Here is a 24,057-nt window from a genome sequence, read left to right on the forward strand (position 1 = left end):
ATGGCCTTTTTTTTGCAAGAGCAGTACCCTTTGTAGATTTCTTTGAGATGAAAACCCCCATATAGTCAGTCCATAGCGCATTAACGACTCAAAAATAGCGCAAAGTAAGCTGTTCTTGAGGTTTCTGTGTCGCTGATGTGTTTGAGTCGCTTAATGATGTATAGGGCAGTGCTAAGTTTTTTGCCACAATTGGTCTACATGAGCTTTCCAATTGAGATCACTGTCTAGGGTTATCCAAGGTATTTGGCCTCATTAGATGTTGAGACATTGGGTTAGCTCGAGAGCACTCCTTCTTTGTGGGCCAAAAAAAAGCTGTTGCGTTTTTTCTTCATTCAGTACAAGATCATTTTCCTGACTGTACTGTTTTACTATACTTGCAGCAATGTAGGCATTAATTTCCAGATCTTTAACATTCTTGTGTGAAACCATGAGGGCAGTGTCATCAGCATAGAGGAATACTTCACAGTGGTCCCTGTAGCGTCGAAATGATGTCATTTGTGTATAAAATAAATAGTACAGGGCCAAGCACAGACCCCTGCGGAACTCCTCTCGTTATCTGTGTTTGTGTGGATCTAAATTTATGAGATGTCTTGTTGACCACTTGAGTTATTTCAGTCATTTGTGTCCTTCCGCTGAGATAGCTCTGGAGCCACTGATGCGCTGCATCTCTTATTCCTAGTGTGTGTAGTTTATCTAGAAGGTGTTTTGTGGCTCAGGCTATCAAAAGCTTTACTAAAATCAAGTAAGATTCCTGTTGTTGTGGCCCCCTCTTCAGCTGCATCAATGATAGTCTCGACTAGTTCAGTTATGGCTGTGGTGTGGTGGACTTGCCTTTTCTAAACCCATGTTGCCGGCTGGTTAAAAGATTGTTGTTTTTCTAGATGAGTAAGTAATCTTGTGAGTTACTATTTTCTCAAAAATTTTTGATAGGGTGCAGATGAGAGATATAGGTCTATAGTTGCTGGCCAGGGAAGTGGGTCCTTTCTTGTACTTTGGATAAATTAACGAGTTTTTTTAGGGAGAGGGGAAGACGCCTTGTTGGAAAGATTTGTTTATTACATCAGCTATAGGAGTTAGCACTTCATTTTTGCAATGTTTGAAGACTGTTGATGGGAGCTCATCTGTTCCAGAAGACAGTTTTGATTTCAAGTATGTTATTGTTTTGTGTACTTCTATTCTACTTGTTGGTCTAAAGCCCCTCTTCAAAAGACCTGAATTTCACTCTCATGGATTGTTGGCAGTTTTTTTTAAAAGTGCCTGCTGGGAGTTTGACAGAGCTTGTTCTGCAGTATTAGCAAAGAAGTGATTCATGTATTCAGCTATTTGTTGAGGGTCTGTTATTGTTAAGTCTTCTGTGTTAATGGATGTTATATAATTTTTTTGAGATTTGTTGCTGAAACGGTTATTATTTATTACTTGCCAGACTGCTCTGGTCTGGTTTTCTCTGCATTTGCAATGTAGTGTATTGCTGCTTCCTTTTTAAAATCATCGTTTATTACACCTGAAAATTTCTTAATTTATCACAATTATGTTTTCTGTTGCAATTTTTTGAAGATATGTAACAGAGCCTCTGTGCTTGTGTCTTTGTCAGGTGGAATTTACTGGTATTCTTCTTCTATCTGGGGAGTTCCTATATAACAAAATCCTACATCTCCACAGTCAACTGTAGTGGACTGAAATAAACTTGTTTCCAACAGGGGTGATTGATCACGTGATTGAATATAATCATATTGAAACTAGTCTATCTCAATTTACAAAAGTGTTTAACAAACTCCTGATTACTTCTTTTTGAATAGATGAGAGAAAGGAGTTTTAACTTTCTGCTTTTTCAGCTAAATGTACCATATGATTGTTGTTTTGTAATGCATTTTACATGGTCACAACCTTTAAGGAGAAAATATGAGCAAGTATTCTGTATATCTTTTGCATGAGATATTTGTTGTTATCACCCTATTGTTATCCCTATTTTGGAGTATTTAACTAGTTGGGTGATTAAATAAACTGGCCTCATAAGTTCTTTTAACAATTAAAACGTTTCAAAACCAGAGATGTTATATTTTTTAAATATTCTTATGCATTTATGAAGTCTGAAGAAAACATATAAAAAGTTTGTTTTTGATAATGGAAGGTTTGAGAAGGTAACAGGATTTTTTTACATTTGCTATCGTTCAGTTATTCAAAATATCAGAAACATTACATTTCAAGATCAGCAATCTGATCCCTTCCTAAGGTGATTAAATAACACACATAGTTATGTGAATTGTAGTTGAAAATCTGTTAAATAAATAAATTATACCTCTGAACGTAATGTTACAGATTTTTGGTATCACTGAACAGTAGGAAATGACTGGGAAAAACAATTCTATTAACTTTACACAACATGTGATTTATTCTTACACTGTGCTCATTTAAAATAAGTTATTAAGTTTCTTACGCATTGCATGCAGGGTTGGGTTGCTTTAGACACTTGAATTCTATGGATTGGAAGTCAATGGCAGTTGGGAGGATCAGTGAGATGTAGGGGTGTGTGAGAGTTTTAATTATGTAAAAAAACTGCTTCTTAATAATTGGATTAATCAGTTAAATTACAGTAGGGCTGGAAATCCTTGTTCTGCACACATGGCAAGCTTAATTGTTTTGGTGTATTATTTGATCTATAATATTTTAGTTAATTCATTTGAGGCTTCCTCTAAATTTTCAGCATGTAAAATACTAAGATTTTTTTGTTCTCAACCACTTCAAGGTTGTTTAGTACTCGTTGAACATATGATTAAATCTATTATTTAGTAAAACTCTTCTTAAAATTTTTACCTCTGGTGGAGGGAAGGCCACCACTTGTGCCTCCAGCTTTAGTGGTTCCCCTTCCAGAGCTTTTGCGTCAGACAACTCCTTTGTAAATTTGGGATGACGAGCCTCCGCTGTGAACAAAATAATACTTACAATAATTTTGCTCAGTTCGTCCAATTTAAAACAAATTATAAAACTACATGTAACTAACATTTACATAATGTATATCTTATTACCTTTCTAGTAAAATTGATATATAGCAATGTTTTAAAATATATTAAATTAACTCATCACTGTAGGTGAATTGAGTTGTATGTTTGGAAGGCCTTGTATGTTTCTAAGCATTGCTTATTTAGCCAATGCATAAAGTATAAAAACAACAATTGAAAGAGAGAATTGTTTTGAGTGTTTAATAACCAAAACAAAATGTTATTTTAATTTTAATCAAAATCTTTTTATTGTATCCAGACAAAGGGTACTGCTCTTGCAAAAAAAGGCCATCAGAATAATAGCTGAATTGGGCTTTCGAGATTCCTGCAGAGGGGTGTTTAAGAGACTGAAGCTGCAGACAGCGGCCAACCTGTATATCAGCGAAGTAATAATATATGCAGTTCACAAAGGACTTGACCAATTCTTGGAGACCCATTCCTATAATACCAGGAACAGAGTTAACTATAGACTCCCTGCACACCACCTGACTGCCTATGAAAAAAAGCCTTCCTATATCGGGGCAAGGCTATTCAACATCCTTCCATCAAAGCTGAAATCACAAAGAAGCAACAAGAATTTTAAAGGAGCTCTTCTTGAGTGGCTAATGGAGAGGGAGTTCTACTCTGTTGAAGAATGCCTGCAGATGGGGAGACCTTCTCATTGAATGACCATGTACCTCAAGCTAAAAAACTCTTGACGCCATGACTGTACTTTATGTCCATGTCAATAAAGATAATTTTGTCTTTGTCTTTGAATTTTGTCTTTGATATACTTTGATTATAAAATATAGGTAATCCAGGTGAATTGGCATTCTCATTGTCTCATCAGGAGTACAAGTGAGTGTTGGAGTTAAACTCAACATCTGCATGAGAGTCGTAAGAGAACAAATACAAAGTACCCATCATTCACACCTTACACCAAAACCTAACAGAAGTTCACTGTGACTAATAGTTTAGTGTAAAATATAGTGTAATCCAGGTGAATTGGCATTCTCATTGTCTCATCAGGAGTACAAGTGAGTGTTGGAGTTAAACTCAACATCTGCATGTGAGTCGTAAGAGAACAAATACAAAGTACCCATCATTCACACCTTACACCAAAACCTAACAGAAGTTCACTGTGACTAATAGTTTAGTGTAAAATATAGTGTAATCCAGGTGAATTGGCATTCTCATTGTCTCATCAGGAGTACAAGTGAGTGTTGGAGTTAAACTCAACATCTGCATGTGAGTCGTAAGAGAACAAATACAAAGTATCATTCACACCTACATACAGAGTTCACTGTGACTAATAGTTTAGTGTAAAATATAGAGTAATCCAGGTGAATTGGCATTCTCATTGTCTCATCAAGAGTACAAGTGAGTGTTGGAGTTAAACTCAACATCTGCATGAGAGTCGTAAGAGAACAAATACAAAGTACCCATCATTCACACCTTACATCAAAACCTAACAGAAGTTCACTGTGACTAATAGTTTAGTGCAAAATGTAGGAGGTTTTTGGGGGGTTACAAAATATCGAATAACTGCAGCTATTAAATATGTATAGTTCTGTGAATATATTCTCACAACTTTACTTAAACTATTTAAACTTTCTTTGATTTAGCTACATAAGATTTTGTACAAATTCAACTCTAAACCAATATAAAAATTTTGTTGATTTCCTAGAAATTTATTTTGAATGTTAGCAGGTAAAAATAGGAGGTTAAAAGAAACACATATTTTTTATAAAAAATACCATAGTTTCAACTTAAATATGGTAGTTATTTTCTATTAAAATTATAAAAATGTACAAAATATTACTAAAAGTTCTTCTAACTTGATTTTTATTAGGCTTTGAACATAGTAAAATATTTATAGATCACTCCTCAACAGGATTTTACAGAAAATGTTTCTCAAACCTGTGATTTTTCTTGATTTTCTTTGTAGAAAGTAGTTTCAGTGATTAAAAGAAACAATAAGCCAAAGGTTTTGTTATTCACACTAAAATTGTCATCCTCCACATTATGGCCACCAACAACTGACAGTGAACTAGATATATTGGCCAAGTTACACCTTTTCAATAAACTAACATCTTCACTTAGTAATGTACTATTTTTGGACACAAATTGGTTGTAAACGACAGTATCCATATTTATAGGTTTAATAATAGAGTTATATAAAACAGCTAAAAGTGTACTACCTGAAAGGTAACAAACTTCACATGCAAATTTGCAAATGTAACTTCCATAAAACAAAATTCATCATGTTTTACAATTTCTTGTTAATTTTCATAACATTTTTAGAAGATTTTTATTATTATGGTTTTCCTGTTTCTGGAAAACTGACTAATTTTTTATCATTTTAATAATTAACCATGATTCAAATCCACTGTGAGAGGAAAATTTTACATATATTGACAATTATGCGAAATTAATAATACATTACCCATTAGTGACATTCTTTTAAACGTTGATATCTGAACTCTAAACTATTTTTGACCTTTTAAACTGAATTTTTAATTCTGTTGCGACATTTAAGCATGGTCAGAGGGAAGTTGGGGAAGGCTCTTTCACTTTATACTTCCACATACTTACGTTGGACTGCAACTGCGCAGATGCTGGAGCTTTCCCCATTGTCATTGATAGCCAGAAGCTTGTAGGCTCCACAATCTGCGGGCTGCATGTTGTCTATAGAGAGCTTTACTGAGCCATCAGGGGCCACTACGATCTTCACACGTTCGCTGGGCACCAGAGGTTCTCCATCCTTCAGCCTGTGACAGACAACAGTCTCAAGTATTTGGTGGACTCCTGGGGCTCTTTGTTTGCAACATGTATTCATTTTTGTAAGAATTTATTTGACAACAGAGCTACATGACAAGCAGGAAAGAAAACTAATACAGTTTTATAAACTCTATTAGAATGAGACACTTCTTTCTCTGCCTATTAAAAATAAAGTTTTCAAACATGATTTCGCCTGTCAATCTCTAACTTATAGATTTTTAAACATTCAAGAAGCATATTTACAATAAACTACTTGAAAAATAAATTATTTATTGTTTATCTGCTGACAACTTCAAAATCTAGATCACCAGTTCACCTACCATTTGATGGAGGGCATAGGGCTGCCGTCCACCTTGGCCTTAAGTTCAAGAGGGTCACCTTCCGCCAAGTCCACACTACGGTCCAAGGTCTTGGAAAAGCTGGGTGGAATCTGAGCCATCTTGAGCATTGCAGAGCTCTCTGCTTCACCTGCCAGGTTGGCTGCCTTCACAGTATACTGCCGACGACACACAACAAGCATGATTAGCCCACTTGACTTACAGACCAGACTAATATGTTTTGTTGGTTAGGAGATTCATGAATATTTTGAATATCAACTTGTTGTTAAATTACAGCATAGAATCCTTATATATTTCATCACAGTGTTATCTTAATTGGTAAATTTCATCCATCATATTTGTATTATCATGTTAACCATTAGTAGTTCGAGAAAGCAAGGCCCTAACACATAAAGGATGTATCTTTTATAAAAACATATTTAATTTGTAAATTATTAATCTGTATTCTATATGAATTTGTAAATATTATGATTGATGGATTATGGTATATAACGACTAAATTATTCAACTTGTAAAAAAATCTAAACTAGAACTGTTTTGTGAGAGTTTAATTTACACATGAGAACTATTAAGAATGTATTATAGAAAATGATTTTAAATTGTTAAGACCAAAATACGAGTATTTACCTGGCCAACGTCTGCAGGAGAGAAGTGGGGGATGGAGAGGGTGCTGCAGGCTTGGCCTTCTGTTGTGTGTTCGATGGTCAACGAGCTGCTAGACTCCAGCTTCTGGTCATCCTTGTACCTTCAACATCACAATGAAACATGAAACTGGATAAACAACACCCATATCTTATCAAGAAGACAAAAATATTACACTAAATCAAATGCTGGGACCATGCTGGGATTCACTAGTGAATCTAGAAAATTGAGATGTTTACTGTTTGTTACTGAAACTGGAATAATACTGAGGGCCAAATTAATTGATTTCAGACGTACATGGATCTTTTATGGATGCCATGTATGGTAATGAAATCACTACACTTTATATAATTAATTTGAACACCACCGATGGTATAATGACTCTAAAGATTAGCATTTTCGTATACTTGTAACATAGAACAAAGAAGATAGATTCCAGTCCTTGAAACGTTGTGTTATACATTTTGTAACATATAACAATGGCAAATTTAAATTCTGTTGTACTTAATACTCGTATATGTGGGGGTAGGTAATAATGAGTATTGTAGTCAATAGTAGGTTTGTAGTTCTTGCTGTGTATTATTTACTGTGTGTTTTATATTTAGAGATTGATACTGAAGTCACTGTTAAAATGTATTTATTTATAAATTGAGTAGAGTCCAACAGAACTTCATTTTATTTTTACTCCTTTATTTTATTATTTATTAAATTTAAAAAAAGAAGACACGCTTTTATGTATAAGAAATATTATATTTTAATTTTTAGATGGGTGAAACGTAAATAACATTTAAATGTTAAAATAATTTTTTATATAATGTAGAAAGGTTTTCAATCAGATATAAACTTGATGGATATATATAATGGATGTATATGCTATAAAATTAAGTATTATGATTTCAATTAATATTTATCTCAGAAATCACTCCTAGAGGGTTTCTATAAATGTAAATTTCTGATTCTTGAAGAATTAAAAATGTTTAAACTTTACTTTGGCACAAGTTCATGGACATGAACAAGTTACTCACCAAGTGATCTGGGGCCTGGGTACCCCTGTAGCCCTGATCTTGAACTCCACAGGATGATAATCTTTGATCGTCTGGCTGTCCAGTTGCTTCAACAGTGCTGGCTTTTCGGCTAAAAACAGAGACAAGACGTCAATACTCTCTTTAGCTCCTCTAGTCAGTTTCCAAATGCTTTGGCAATAACACAAGATTTTTGGCACCCGGAACCATCCAATCTTACATTAGGCTTTCTTAATGTCTTTGGACATTTTAATGGACGAATACAAAAATAGGTTGGCACTGATGAATTCCAAAGGGCTTAAAACTCAATCTCTTTCTAATCTGTATGGAATTTATGTATTCTCCTAATGTACGAGGAAAAACATTTTCCTCTCATTGAATCCTAAAAGTGCTTTATGCCTGTGCTTCATTCATGCAGGACCAAAGAAAAAAGATACTCTAGATAGAAAAATTACAGCCAGGATTATTGAAATTTAAAGTGACTTGGTGGGAGGATTTGAAATGTTCTTATAAATAATACAACAGAAAGAATGTTGATTTTTTAAATTTTATTTTGTACAATATTTCTTTTGAAACAATATTTATCCAATTAACTGACTATTGTAGAGCCAACTTATGACAGTTTCTTTAAAACTCTTAACATAATACTATATGGAAACATTTATTTATTACTAACAATAATTCTAGATAGTATTTTATTTGCTAATAGTAAAGACTGTTGCATTGTCTTGCACTGTTTTAAGAGTTTTTGAACATATATTAACATGTTTTTTTTTTTTTCATTTTTATATGAAGAATGAATTTGCAACATTTCTGTATTTATTCACAGATTACCCTGTATAAAAAATAGGTTACCTAAATTAGTGTTACGATAAAATAATAATCTTTCTCAGAAAATCTTTACCAGTTAAACAAATCTAGCATTGTAAAAATAAGATGAAATGTCCCCTTAATAGTTTGTTGTAATTTGTTTGCTGGGTTGGCTGAGCAGTTGGACTTGTAAAGAAAGCGTCAAAGTTTGCAGTGAAATCTCGACTTACTGTGGACAGTGAGCTTGGCTTGGGCGGACGATTCTCCCACATTGTTAGAGGCTTTGACTGTGTAGACACCCTCGTCATCTGTTCCAAGGTTCTTCAAAGTCAGTTTATACACCTCGGCCACCGTGTCGTTCTCGATGATGGAGTGATCATTGTTCGCCACCACCTTAGATCCAGCCAACCTAAATTGATCAAAATTACTTCACTAAGTTTATCGTAATCAAGTAAATGATATTGGTTGATCTTTTTTAATTGCAGTAAAAACTGCTTATGAGGAGCTTTTGTTATAGCTCATATCTTATATTTCAGATAATATTTTTCCAAATATTTAAATTCAATTTCAAAGTCTATTCAAACACCAAATGGAAATTCAGAAACGTTTAAGTACAAAGAATAAAACTAGCAATAAACAAACCATTTAGTTCACAAAGTTAATTTTATGTACTGGCTTTAAATATTATATAGACATTTCTACAGAAAATTAATTATTGACAATTTCTGTGGGTTAGGAGTTTTAAATATTGTGTAGAACACCCTTGCACTGCAGCCTCTCAGGTTAATTATACAATCATAGAAGACACAGAAAAGTGGGAGAGGGTAAGTTTTGCCAACAGTAACCTGATGAGAGGAGCAGGTATCAGGTTGTAGTTATCTAATAAACTGATGTAGTCAAGGACTCAGGGAAACCTTTGACATGATACAATGCCCACATCAGTCTGTTGGAGAAATTGTGACTTTCAGAAACTCTTGTAGTTTAAAAAATACAGCAGATTCCTCAGGAAAATCACAAATGTATCTCAAGTGCCAAAGATAGTCATAACTTCAAGAGTATGTATACAAATGTTTAGATAGTCATATACAAGTTGTTACTTCACTTACTCATTGATAGTAGCCTAGGGTGTTGTAGACAAGTTGGCACTCTTTCAGTCACTTTTTGATATTCAAAATGGTATGAAGTCGTATGAGTTTTTGAAAATACAGCTACCAAATGTTTTTGTTATGTGATCAAAGTGAAGAAGAATTCAGTGTGCATCCATACGCATAATTATGATTATTCATAGTTTCAAACAAACTTGTTACCCTATTGTTTATAAATAGCTTTCTTACATTATAAAATAGGTATAGCTATATACAAATATGTACTATGATAACTAGAAAAGCCTAGTCTATTACATTCACCATAGGGTTTTAATCGTCAATTCACATGAAATATTGAAAAATAATATAATGGCAGCAATTATATACCGTTATAGAACGTTTTAGTTAAGTCAAAGTTTAAAAAGAAGATACGTTGAGTGTTAGAAATTAAACAACCATACGCTACATATTTTAAATATTTAAATTTATCTCACATATTTTTAATTAAAAAATATGAGTCTAATTTATAATTTTTTTATTTGAAATGAAAAAAACTGCATATCAGACAATACCTTGTTCACAATTAAGAATCAAATGATTCCAACACTGGACCTAAGAAACATCTTATTCCTAATTTACAAATTAACTAGCAATTGTGTAAAAAGGAAATGAACACAGTTCTGCACTGTAGAAGCAGTACAACTCTGTGTTCTCACAAAACAATTACTTTTAATGAATGAATGTTGTGATATACAATTCTTATTCTTGATGTTTGTTTTTGAAAATAACCTCTTATTCTCAATAATTAAACCGACAACTTGACCTATTATCAAACGTCACTCTCTGAAAGGGACTACTTCTGGATGCTTCAGACAAAACACACTTATAGATAGCGAAAGCCAGACAAAACTGTTTACCAAGTAATGTTTGGACGAGGGTTGGCCAGGATGTTGGCTACCAGCTCCACTTCTTCATATGGTATTCCTGTGGCGTCCTTGAAGCAGATGATCTCTGGAGTGAACACCATATCTAGCCGAGCCTGCGTAACAATAAACAAACAATGACAGCTAGAGAAACTTGTACACAACAAGGATGGGGAAGGTGTAATTTTTTTACTGACAGACATTATTTTCAGCTGCAGTAAACTCCAAGTTATTTCAATACTTTTAGTACAAGTTTATATAGAAGAACAACATTTCTTTGTTGTGGTAGTAAGAGTTGTAAGTATGTCTAAATTTGTTAATAATTTGATCCTTTTGTGCAAAGTACATAATGCTATAATACCTACTGGAAAAACATAAACTAGTACTGTACAATGTTGTAATTAAAGAGCTTGATCTCATGAACAACGGAATTAATATGAAAACTAAATAGTTGGTTTATAAGGAATAATATTTCTGATTTAACTATTTGGTAGTGAACACAGCATATACTGTGCATTATGAAAGCCACACTGAACAAGTATTTCAAAGCCATTAATCCTCCAATGGATAATTAGAGTACACCAAACTGTTACATATAAGATAGATATACACTAGTAGATAGTAATATGGGGTTTCTAGACCACTTTCGGAGCCAACAGAAAATCAAGGGAAAATACTGTTCATTGAACCATAAACGAATCTATAAATCATGAACTAAAAATAAACGAATCTATAGCTGTTTGCTTCTACTTTCTTGAGCTGTCAAATCAATCTATTTGAAATGTCCTGCTTCGAATCAACGAAAATTCTGTTGTAAATATATTAAAATCTTAATGAAAAATCTTGGAAAAGTTTAGTAAAGAAAAAATTATTGAAAAAATAGTATAAAGAATTTAAATTACCTCATACAAACCAATATAGTAATAAAAGTACTATTTTCTCCTATAACTATACTATTTTTTCAATAATTTTAAGTCTTAGTTTTACACATTTTTTTAAATAATAAATAGAAGAATCTATCACTGTTTCACCAGAAATTGTGCTGATTTCTGTCAAATTCAAGTAAAAATCATTAATTTTTTTAAATTCTAAAATTATTGAAAAAATAGTATAGAGAATTTAAATTGCCTCCTACAAACCTTAGTTAAGAAATTTTTCTTATTTAAATGGAGGGTGAAAAAGTAACATGTCCGTTTTGCAAAAAAGAAATTTTAAGAAAAAAAACTATGATCGACATTATGGCTCCAAAATCCATGCCAAAAACAAAGAAATTTACGAGAAAGAACTAAATTATTTGAGGAATTGGGCTAAAAGAAAATCAAATTGTAGATCATAAAAAGATGTACAATATAGAAAAATTACGAGAATTAAAGAAAAACTTTAAGGAAGATAAAAAAGATCTCAATCTATTTTAAAGATGAAAAAATTCAATCAATCGCTGAAAATTGTCCATAGAAACAAACGATAAAACTAAGTCTGAAATGATCGAAGAAATTGATAAAACTCTTAAAGTAAAAATCCGAAAATATCATTGATGTAGAAGTTTTATCCTCAATACACGGTCTTTTCAAGCAATATATTTTAACAAATTTAAACGATAATTCCATGTCAATTTACAAATATCTATCAATTATGAGGCCAGAAATTAAAAGTTTAATCGAGAATTTCAAGAGAATGTTAAAAAAATATGAAAGGATATCTCTCTTTGGAATGTGAATATGAACGAACTTTAGTAAACGGTGAACCACAAACTTGCCCAATGTATTTTACTTATAAAATCAGACGAAATATTTGACGTAAACGACTTTATTACTAAGCAATTTAATAAATTAACACATCGAGAACAGACAAAAATCATCCAAATAGAGGTTCTGGATGGACATTTAAAAGTTGTAAACAATTAGTTTTTGAGCCTTAATAAACACGAATTTATGAACACAGGATCATATATCGATTTACCACAAGAGATCAAGGTAAAGAAAGCTTGTGTAAAATATAAAAAATAAAGATGATTATTGCTTTATTTATTCTATCCGATGTGCTATTGAAAAACCCGAGACTCATGTCGACAGAGCAAAACAATATGAAAAATTTGTAAATGACGAGATATTTTCAGGTTTCGAGTATCCAATGTCTTTAAAGGATATACAATTATTTGAAAAACGAAGCCATAATTCCAAGTACAAATATCCAAAAAATGTCTATAAATAATCTATACTTATGATGAGAAATTTAACATTGTTCCGTTGCAAATTTCAGAAATTTATGACGCCGAGTTAGAAGTTGATTTATTGTATGTAAAAACAAGAAGATAAAAAACTCATTATGTTTTGATAACCGATCTAAATAGATTAGTGAGTTCACAGTTATCTAAACATAAAGAAAGGAAATTTCTTTGTAGAAGATGTTTAAGCCATTTCTACAAATCTGGAGATTTAACAGATCATTTAGAAATTTGCAAACAACATGAAGTTTGTAAGCCAATTATGCCGTTTCCAGGTCAAACAACAACATTTACTAATTATCAAAAGAAATTTTCTCATCCTTACGTTATTTATATGGATTTTGAGAGCATATTAGAAAAAATTCCGACATGCAAGAACAATCCACAAAGATCGACTACAACCAAGATTCAGAAGCATATTCCTTATGGTTTTACTCTATATTTAGTGTCAAATGTGACAAATCGCATGTACAAAACCTATATGTTAAGAACAAAAAAACCTATGAAATTGACTGAAGAAGAAGAAATTTCATACCAAAATGCAAACGTTTTGTCATATTTGCGAATGGTCTGCTTATGATGTTGAGTCAATTCAGTATGGTTTTACTCCTGATAGTTGGAAAGATAAGAGTTATAATAAAGTAAGAGATCATTGTCATTTGACTGGAAAGTTTCGAGGAGCAGCTCATAGAATTTGTAATCTAAATTTGAAATTTCCTCAGAATATTCCCGTTTTCTGTCACAATATGTCAAATTTACGATACTCATTTGTACATAAAAGGAATTGGCTAAACAATATGGAAATGTTGATTTGATCGCAAAACACAGATGAAAAAATATATAAATTATTCAGTAAATTCAGGATATGGGTATGAGTTTGAAGATGATAAACCAAGAAAGTTTCATCAAGTTTTCATTCGTAGATACGTTCAGATTTATGGCATCATCTATTGAAAAATTAGCTAAAAACCTGAAAAAAGATGATTTCAAGCATACAAATCATTTTATACAAGATGGAAGAATATTGAATGAAATTCTAAAAAGACAGCCAAATGACGACAACGAGATTTTTAAAATTCTATCTGGAAAAGGAATATTTCCCTATGAATTTATCGATAGTATTGAAAAACTTGATTACACAGAAGACCTGAAAATTCAAGATTTCTATTCACTTTTGACAGACGAGAGCATATCTGAGAAAGATTATCAACACTACTTGAGCGTTTTGGAACAAATTAAAAGAGAAAAATCTTGGAAATTACTCTGATTTGTACAATATCCAAGATGTATTATTGCTCGCTGATATATTCGAAAACTTCAGAAACATTTGTCTAAAATTGTTACAAACTTGATCCAGCACATTATCAAACAGCTCCAAGTCTCGCATGGGACGCTATGTTAAAATTAACGAAAATAGAATTACAATTGATTAGTGATTATAATATGTATTTGATGATTGAAAAAGGTATTCGCGGAGGCATTTCTCAATGTATTAAACGATATGTTAAAGCAAATAACAAATATTTGAAAGATTTTGATAAGACAAAGCCCGAAAAACTATCTGTTGTACGTCGATGCAAACAACCTTTATGGGTATGGCCTCATGCAAAATTTTACCATATAACGAAATCAAGTGGATGAACCCGAAAACATATACAACAGCAGAATGGCAAGAAACAATTTTAGAACTCACTGGCGATGAAGATTATGGCTATATTCTCGAAGTTGATCTAGGATATCTAACAAATTTACATGAAACATCACAAGGATTTACTCTTGCTCCCGAACATTATAAAACAAACTTTACACAACTTTACTGGATAAAACTGAATACGTTGTTCATTCAAGAAATTTGAAATTCTATCTGGAACAAGGTTTGATTTTGAAACATGTGAATAGAGTTATTGCATTTGATCAGAAGCCTTTTATGAAAAAGTACATTGATTTTACCACAAAACATGAGAACCAAAGCTACAAGTGACTTCGAAAAGGACTTTTATAAGCTGATGAACAAACTCAGTTTTTGGAAAATCTATGGAAAATGTGAGAAACAGATGTGATATTAGACTAGGAAATGAAGAATTTTCAATGAAACAAGCTAAGAAAACAAATTTCAAATGCTTTAACATCTTTGACGACAACTGTATAGCGAGCCACATGTACAAACAAAAGGTTTAAATTTAACAAGCCAATCTACATAGGATTTTTCAGTTTCTTGACCTATCAAAATTGCTAATGTACGAGTTTTATTACGATAAATTAAAGAAGTTTGATCCAGATTTGAATCTTTGTTACATGGATACAGACAGTTATTTCCTAGAATTGAAACGAGATCCTTTTAAAATTATTAAAGAAAATATAGATGACTTTGATACAAGTGATTAATCCAAAAGATCACGAATGTTTCACTACTAAAAAATAAGAAGGTAATAGGGAAATTTAAAGATGAGTTAAATAGCGAAGTTTTAGAAGAATTTTGTGGATTGAGATCGAAAATGTACTCGTACAAATATCTAGACAAAAATCCAGTAAGATGCAAAGGAATTAAGAGAAGTGTTGTAAATAAAACAATAAATATCGAAAAACTTGAAGAGATGTTTGTTCGAAGATAAAGAAGAATTTAGGGAGATGACAGTAATCAAAAGCTATAAACATGAGTTATACACAGTTACCATAAACAAGCTGGCACTGAACGCTAAAGATGATAAGAGAATTGTCCTAGAAAATAAGATCGATACAGTACCGTATGGGCTATGAGCGAAAGATGATAAGAGAATTGTCCTAGAAAAATAAGATTGATACAGTACCGAATGACTATAAAAATGAAGTGAAATCGAATATATTAGATGAGTTAAATAAACTTGGAAACTTTGACATGTAAATGGAAGATGATTTGATTCACTGCCACAAATGCAAGAAAAAAACGAAAAAATATAGATTCTAAAATCGTTCAAACTCAAAACGGGTTGTATAGAATTGCTGCAAAATGTTCCAAATGTAAGACAAATAAGAGTCCAATTTATAAAGAATCCAAATGAAAAACAAGTAAAGAAAGAATTAAAGAATAAAGAAGAAATAGAGATTGAAGCTAGAGAAATTCCATGCACCAGTACGAAAAAAGTTTAAAAAGAGAAAAAATTTATAACACTAGGAATTGACGATTTATAGGGCAGCAGATTTAGTTATAATGTCTAATTATTCGGATCAAAATGATGGATTCAAGTATATGTTAAATGTTATTGATACTTTCTCAAAATATGCTTGGTCAAGAGCTATCAAAAGAAAAAAACGGCAAGGATGTTTCAAAAGCTTTCGAAGATATAGTAAAAGACGCGATAAAAATCAGGCATAAACCTCCAAATTTACTTCATACAGATAAGGGTTTAGAGTTCAAAAATAAAGAATTTAACGAAGTTTTGAGGAAATACAACATTAAGATTTATCATACTGAAAACGAAGAGAAATCAAGTATCGTTGAGAGATTAAACAGAACTCAACGAAAGGATGAAAGTTATTTTTGAGATTAATAAAAACTTTAAATGGGATCGATATTCTTCAAAAATAGTCACAAATTACAATGATTACGGTTCACAGCATAATCAAAATGAAGCCCAAAGACGTAGATAAGGATGCAGAAAAGGAGTTTTTAGAGACCGTTATTCAAGTATGTTCCACCTGAAATTCACACGAAAACTAAATTTAAAGTCGATGATCATGTAAGAATTGTTAGTAAAAAAACAAACATTTTCGAACAAATATAAGAACAATTGGTCAAGAGAAATCTTTGTGATTTATCAAATTAATAACACAGATCCTGTAACTTATAGTATAAAAGATTTAAATAATGAAGAAATAAGTGGAAGTTTTTACGAATATGAATTGAGAAAGTCAAAGCTGTAATTTTTTTCTATATAAATGGAGGCCCAAAAGAAGTGTACAATATGTCAAGAAATTTAGACTTTTTGAAGAATTTTCTAAAAATAAGAATACCAAAGATGGATTATACTATTATTGTAAAGATTGTAATAAGAAATATAGAAAAGAATTATATGATTAAAATGGAAAAAATTAAACTTTAAGAAGAGAGAAAGAATGCACACGCTGTAAAATAGTTAAGAATATTTCTGAATTTAACAATTGGCATTATAGTAAAGATAAAAAACAAGCATTATTGTAAAATTTAATGTATTAGAGAAATCTTTGCTGGACCAGTTCATTGCGTATGCGGAAGAGAAATTCAACAATTCCATAATCTTAAAAGACATTTACAAACAAAAATATCATAATTCGAATGTTTAGTTAAAATTTAGTAAACATTTTCATCGTGTAATTTAGATATTCTATAAATCAGTCGAGATTCAGTCATATTTGTAGTAAAATGATTTCCGTTGTATATAAAATATTCAAAGATTCTTTCATTTGGTTATACAGATTGATAGAATTTGGTTCGTCATCAATGAACAAAAATCTCTAATTCAGGATAATTTATTTTTAGATGTTTTAATCGGTTTGGTATTTCTCGTTTCTGAGCTCTGATAACGTAATAAGGCCATTCCCACATGTGATTCTTCTTAATTAACACAAAAACATGGTGTTTTTTTCTTATCAAAATCTTTACATACCATATCTCTCTTCATTAATTCCATTCGCAATTCTTGATTCTCTATTTTCAATGATTTCATTTCATCTTTAATTTGTAAACTGTTTTATTTCATCTTTTAACTGCTTATTTTCGTTTTCAAGTTTGTACTCGCCATATTTTCTAATACTCGGTAAAACTTCTTCTAAAACCCAATTTTTGAAACGTTTCTGCAATCTTCATTTTAGATTTCAGTATTAAAGAATATATGCCTGGTTCATTGATGAAAATAGTGTCTGGATGTAATTTTTGTAAGAGTCGCGATTCGATACCCTTGTCAGAATCTATGTTTTCAAAGCTTTTTTGGTATTTTTCTTTAACATGATCTATGATAGCTTGTCTCGTATTTTTAAATTCCAATATTTCTGCAACATCTTTAGCCTTAAACCAAATTTCATTATTTTCGTCAAACAATCGTGCAAATGTCTTTATTATTGAATGTAAGTTGATTATTGAGTAGATCCACAACAGATTCCATTTAGATAGAAAAAATTTAACAAGCTATTATTTGAGTGTAAAGGTTGAAAACAGTGTTTTCTTGAAAGTTTGAAGGTAAGCTATTCAATAGCTCCCCATGATTCAATGTCCGTTGCTTCAACAATCTTAAGTAAATTGTTGTTTTACTCTCATTTTCAATAAATTACCTTCAGAGTCTTGAACAGTTAAGACGATTTTTTGAATTCTTTTCATATTTTTTCTAATTGGAATATAGTCTATTTCATTCGGTTTTTTTCACTAATTTTTTGATCCATAAGCAACATTTGGAAAGAAAGTGTACAAAAATTTCCGATTCTTTGTGAAGATGTTCGGTATGATTTTCAAAACTAGGTTCAACGAGATTACAATGTACTTCAATTACATCGAACGGTCTAAATTTTGGATTGCCTACATAGATCTGATTTGGTTCGATTGTTGTTTGTTTGACCCCTAATAAATCTACTATAATTCCCGAAAGAATAATTCTTACTGGTGATTTTATTTGAATTTTGTTAAAGGTTGTTTGGATTCGGAGGTCATTTTCGTTAAACGTAAGAGATTTATCTGATTGTTTAAATGTTTTCAGATAATTTTTAAAGGAATTTTTTATTTGGTCGAAAGTGTAATATCCTTTATTGAAGCCATAATATTTGGTAATGTTCTTCTCACTAAATCCTATACAATAAGGAGAACTTTCACTAATATTTATTACAAAAATTGTCAGAATAAAAAAACCGCTTAAACCGATAAAATAATTTGATTCTTCCTCTAAATGAATAGGATGTTCCAAGTTTAAAACTAATTGAAGCTCTTTTCCAAAAACTGAACAGCTTCATTTTGTTATTTAAATTGAATTTTCACTACAAAAAGATCAGATTCACAGCTCTAAACTTTGCATTATAAGAAAGATCAACCCTCTTAGTCACATTGTATTTTAATGGATGTGGAAAAACAACTTTTTATTGAATTTTATCTAGGTTGATCCTCAGATGTTTTTTAGTAAATCTATTAGAAGCAAGACGCCTATAAAAATTACAAGGACAACAGCTGACTGAAAATATTGAGAAAAACTTAAACAGTAATAAACATAACCTCACTTGTTGATGTTTATAAGCTTGCCAGTGTGTTGCACTTAATGCGAATGTAAATATTCTTTTAAAACTTTTGTATGAGTGATTTTGATTTAGAAGGGCTTATAAGCCCTCAAGTTGTGCTTCCAGGACGATAGAAGTGCTTCCTTGGACTTAGCTGTGTATCTAAAAAAGCCTTCTCAAAAATTGACTTCAATTCATTTAAATTTTAAAAAATCAGTGTTGATAAATAAGTTAAATAAGTAAAGTACTTCTTTTAACTTAATATAGTGCATATTAAATCTGATAAATTGAGCGGTTGTTCCAAAAAAGATTTATAAAAATTACCTTTTTGGACTGATATGCAGTTTTTAACCAAGTGCTTTAATTGAATTTCTGAAGTAAATTTGGAACAGAAGACTATGGATTTTTAAAGCAAAAAGATCAGATTAAAACTTCAAACTTTGAAGCCTAAAAATGGAAAATATTTGAATCAATTTTCTAATAAATACTGCTCAAGTGGATGTGGAACAAAATAACTTGATATTATTGAATATTATGTTACAACTAGGTTTTTTATATCCAATTTTACTTTTTATTTAAATCTTTAGAACAAGACGCCTAATAAAAAATTACAAGTAAAAGATTTGAAAATATTCCACGAAAAACTTAAACAAAAAATGTTTCACATTTTTACGTAATGCTTCACGTTACATAGTTTTTCACTTCGAATGTTTACGTTCCAAATTCATGTTTTAATCGTTTTCGATGATTTTATTTCGTTTTCAAGACGTTATTAAAGAATATTTCACGTAATGTCTCGTCACAAAAACATATCTTGTATCTATCTTCTCAATGCTTTTCAAAGGTTTGATAAACAAGTTCGTGTTTCACAAATAATGTTTGAATATGTTTGTGTGCTTTTAAACAAGTTCCACGATCATTATTACGTTTCGTGTTCACGTTTTACAATTCCATGTGGGATCTGATATGATTTTTTAACCACTTTAATGAATTATGGTGAACGTAAATTCTGGAAAGAAGCGAAAAAACTATGATTTTAACTATTAATCTAACTTTAAGAAGCCTAAAAATTGATGAAAAAAGAACAAGAATATTCTAACATAAATAACTGCTCAGTGGTCTGACAAATCTACTTGAGGGCAAAATATTTGTTACAATTATTTTTACATTAATCAAAATTTGATGAATTTGGTTCCAGTTGTACGACATTATGATATTTCAATACAGAAAAAACGGTAAATTGTTCACGTTACCACGTTCACGTTTCATGTTTCACGTTCGTGTTTACGTTCACGTTCATGTTTTACGTTTTCGTGTTTACGTTCCACGTTAAGTTTTCACGTTGGAACAACGGATATAAATGTGTTTTACGTTTCGTGTTCACGTTTATTACGTTTCCACGTTTCATGTTTCACGTTATGTTTTACGTTTCGTGTTCACGTTTTTACGTTCCACGTTTCATGTTTCACGTTCGTGTTTACACGTTCATTTTGAACGTAATTCGTGTTCACGTTATTTACGTTGAAGGACGTTCAATGTTTATTTACGTTTCGAGTTTCACTTTTACGTTCCACTTCACGTTTCAAAATTTTTCTAATTAAATGTGAACGTAACTTCTGAAGAAGCGAAAAAAACCTTGATACAAATCGAAAGAAATTAATCAAAGAATTTTAAAGAACAGATTCGAATTGATGAAAAAGAACAAGAATTTATTCAAATTAATTCAATCAACCTGTAACTTCTGCAATAAACGAAACGTTGAGGGCAAAATTGAAAATGTTTTACAAGTGATAATAAAATTTGAATGAATATCGACGATTTGACGAACAATTTGGATATTCAATTCCAAATCTGAAAGAGTTTGAATAAAATTACCATCTTGAATGAACCATTTAGAAACGAATCATTAAAGACATACCATATTTCATAACCAATAAGTTGACGAAACGGATATAATAACCTGATGGTGAAATTGGTAAAAATTTTCTTTTAGAGCAAAGGATGATAAATTTGGTTTGTATTGGGACAGAAAAAAGAGAAGTTTTATGATTGGAAATTTACCCGTTAATTTTGAACATAATGATATCATTATTAATGAAAAACATATGAAGGAACTCAAGGTTTATGGAGATTATTAACCAGACTATGACGCTCCAAAAGATAAATTATAATCTGAAGAAGATTTGAAAAAGTATACAGAATTTTTATGGAATCTGACTCAATTTAACAAAAAATAAATGATCCATCTACTAAGAAGCCTAAGTCAAGTAGAGGTTAAAAAAATATATTAAATTAATTAAACCAATTTGGGAAAAAACGAAACGAAGGATCAGGTGTAAGAAAATACAAATGATAATAAGATGAGTACAGATATATCGAACGATTTGACAAAACTTGGAATTATTAATTATATTTAGCTCAAGATGGAGGTGGAAATGTAACAATTTTTTGAATGAAATCAGAAGCAATTAAAGATTTTATTTCGAACAAACTTGACGAAAGAAAAAAACCTGATGGAATTAGTATTCGAATTTGCCGACAATAGATCAACTATGAAAAGGGTAGATGGACTTTTGAATGATTTTATCAACAAATTTACCTTTGTGAAATTACACGTACCAACTTACAGTATCTGGGGCCTGGCACAAAACTCGAAAAAAGACTAAAAAGAGGAGATTTTCTGGTATAATCATAAATAAGATCAATGGCTGCTTTTGGAACACGATATTTTTTATGCAAAACATAGAGACACAAATTCCAAACATATAGCAGATAAAGTTTTGAAGATAAAGCAATGGATAGATTTTTATCAAAGATGCTAGTTTAGGTGAAAGATTTGTTGCGCTTCTCCCAACAGCTGGACAATGTTTTTGAAGAGAAAACTAGGAATTACGTGAAATCGAAGAGAACTTGAAATTTGAAATCAAACCTATATAAATCGGGGAATTGAATGTAAATTCAGCAAAAATCAGAAAGAAAAAATAAAATCGCTTTTAAGAAGAAAATACCCGTTAGTATTCAATTTAAAATAGATCAACTAAGAAAAATGGCGAAGATAAGATATTTTTAACAAATAGACAATACAATAAACTCGAAAAACATTAAGAAAAACAATAAAGGAACCAGAATAGAATTTTCATATTCAGTTGGAAAGAACTTAAAAATGGTGGACCTATTTGAAAGATTTATTAGATTTGAGAAAATATTCAAGTTGTTAAAAAATGTTGTTCCTTATGTGTTCGTAAAGATCTCCAATCGTTAAAAAGGATGTGATTCCTATTGTTCGAAACATTTTTAAATTGGTTTAGATAAAGAGTGATGGTAAAGATGTTACAGGAATCTGGATTAGATGAAAAAACTTTGAATTACGTGAAATCAAACATTAAAAAAATTGAAATCCAAACCTTTAACAATTCGGGGAATTGGAAGAAATCTGCAAAAATATTTAACAATTTTAGAGGAATCTTCATGAGAGATGACATTACCTGATAAAAGTTAAGAAATTTGAATGTGGAATTGTGAATTTAGATTCGATTATGGGAAGTGGAACGCATTGGATTTGTTATTTAAGAATATGATAAGAATGCAAATGTTATGAGTTCAATGAATTCGATGGAAGAATGAGGACAAACCACCTATGAAAAAGGAATTTGATTAAATATTGAAAAAAATAGCGTCTACCTACAATGATTCTCATATCAAGACTATAAAGATCCCCCAATTTGTGGTCATTATGTGTTTTTTGTGTTGAATAAGAACTGTCGGTGTTCGATGGTAAAGATTTTAAAGAAGTTGTTAACAAATTATTAAAACTCTATAAATATATCACAAACATCGATATTGTTGACGTATTTACAAATGATCCGAATGTTAAAAATAGCCTTGAATTTTGATAGGAGAAATGAAGTTTGATAACAAGTTAGTAAAATTTATTAACCTTCCATTTGATATGTTGTTGTAATGAAGATTCAAAAGCAGAATCTGATAACAAACTGCAAATTTCATGAGTTCAAATGAATGCTGATAAAATAAACAGAACATTGAAAAAAGAATTTGAAGATGGTGCAAAAAAAATATTTACCAATTTAATGTCTCATATGAAAAAAGCTGATAAAAATTACTGAAGCGATCAAAGTTGGTGAAAAAAAGAATTATGTTTAGTTTGCTAATAAAAAAAAATCGGTTTTCGAGTCTGGTATTGACAAACATGATGTTGTTGTTAAAGAACAAACTTTTGAGAAACCTCATAAATTATCAGAAAACATCGATATTGTTGATTTACATGATCCGAATGTTAAAAATTAGAGAAAGGAAAAAGAATTAGCAGTGTTACTGAAAAGGTATTAATCGCAGGGTTTTGATGTTTTTGTAATGATTCAATTAAATGGCGCTATATACTGTTTAATGAACTAAAACAAAACTGCAGACAAAACAGCATGTAAAGATATTACGCAGAAGTCTATGAAAAACTTGATGGAGTTAAAAGATTTCTGGAAAATGTTGGTGAAATGTAACGCTAAAAACTTACTAAAAATTTATAAGAGTCTTTTGATAAGTTTAGTTTAGATGCTACGAAAACTTTTGAGAATATGGTCATAAATTTGGTTGAATACAGTGATTCTTATGCTGTCAAATTTTTTTCAAAAAATTAGAAGAAAAAATTAATAAGTTCGAGGAAGATCTTACTGAAATAGGTATTCTCGAAGGGTTTTATGATGATTAAAATTTCCTTATATAAATGTCGCTCATATACTTGTGAGATGTAAAGAAAAAACTGCAACAAATGATATAAAATATTACAAATATCAATGGAGTTAAAAGAATTTCTGGAAAATGTGCTGAATGTAACGCTAAAAAGAGCCAATTTATAAAAACTTGAAATTTTTTCCTAATAAATAGAGATGGCGGGACATTACAGTGCTTGCAGATCTTTTTATTGAAAATGCAGACGCGAAAAATTTGAAAAAAGAACATTGGGATGATATTTCCCCAAATATGAATTATCCGAAGATATGATGAGATTATACGTAAACAAATTGAATTGGTA

General features: G+C 31.0%; 1 protein-coding gene across 4 annotated transcripts in view; it reads right to left on the bottom strand.

Annotated features, from left to right (window-relative positions):
• LOC124354601 (obscurin) overlaps positions 1–24,057 on the bottom strand; it is a 103,253-nt gene that overhangs the window by 49,493 nt on the left and 29,703 nt on the right. For all 4 annotated transcript variants that reach the window (XM_046805186.1, XM_046805185.1, XM_046805184.1 and 1 more), the window contains 7 exons: positions 10,571–10,692; positions 8,799–8,977; positions 7,762–7,870; positions 6,722–6,839; positions 6,077–6,252; positions 5,571–5,746; positions 2,812–2,918 (listed from right to left, as the gene is read on the bottom strand). In XM_046805186.1, the coding sequence (XP_046661142.1) occupies positions 2,812–2,918; positions 5,571–5,746; positions 6,077–6,252; positions 6,722–6,839; positions 7,762–7,870; positions 8,799–8,977; positions 10,571–10,692 (987 nt within the window). The remainder of the gene's footprint in view (positions 1–2,811; positions 2,919–5,570; positions 5,747–6,076; positions 6,253–6,721; positions 6,840–7,761; positions 7,871–8,798; positions 8,978–10,570; positions 10,693–24,057) is intronic.

The sequence above is a fragment of the Homalodisca vitripennis genome, chromosome 2 (genome assembly GCF_021130785.1).
Source record: "Homalodisca vitripennis isolate AUS2020 chromosome 2, UT_GWSS_2.1, whole genome shotgun sequence".
Lineage (NCBI taxonomy): Eukaryota > Metazoa > Arthropoda > Insecta > Hemiptera > Cicadellidae > Homalodisca > Homalodisca vitripennis.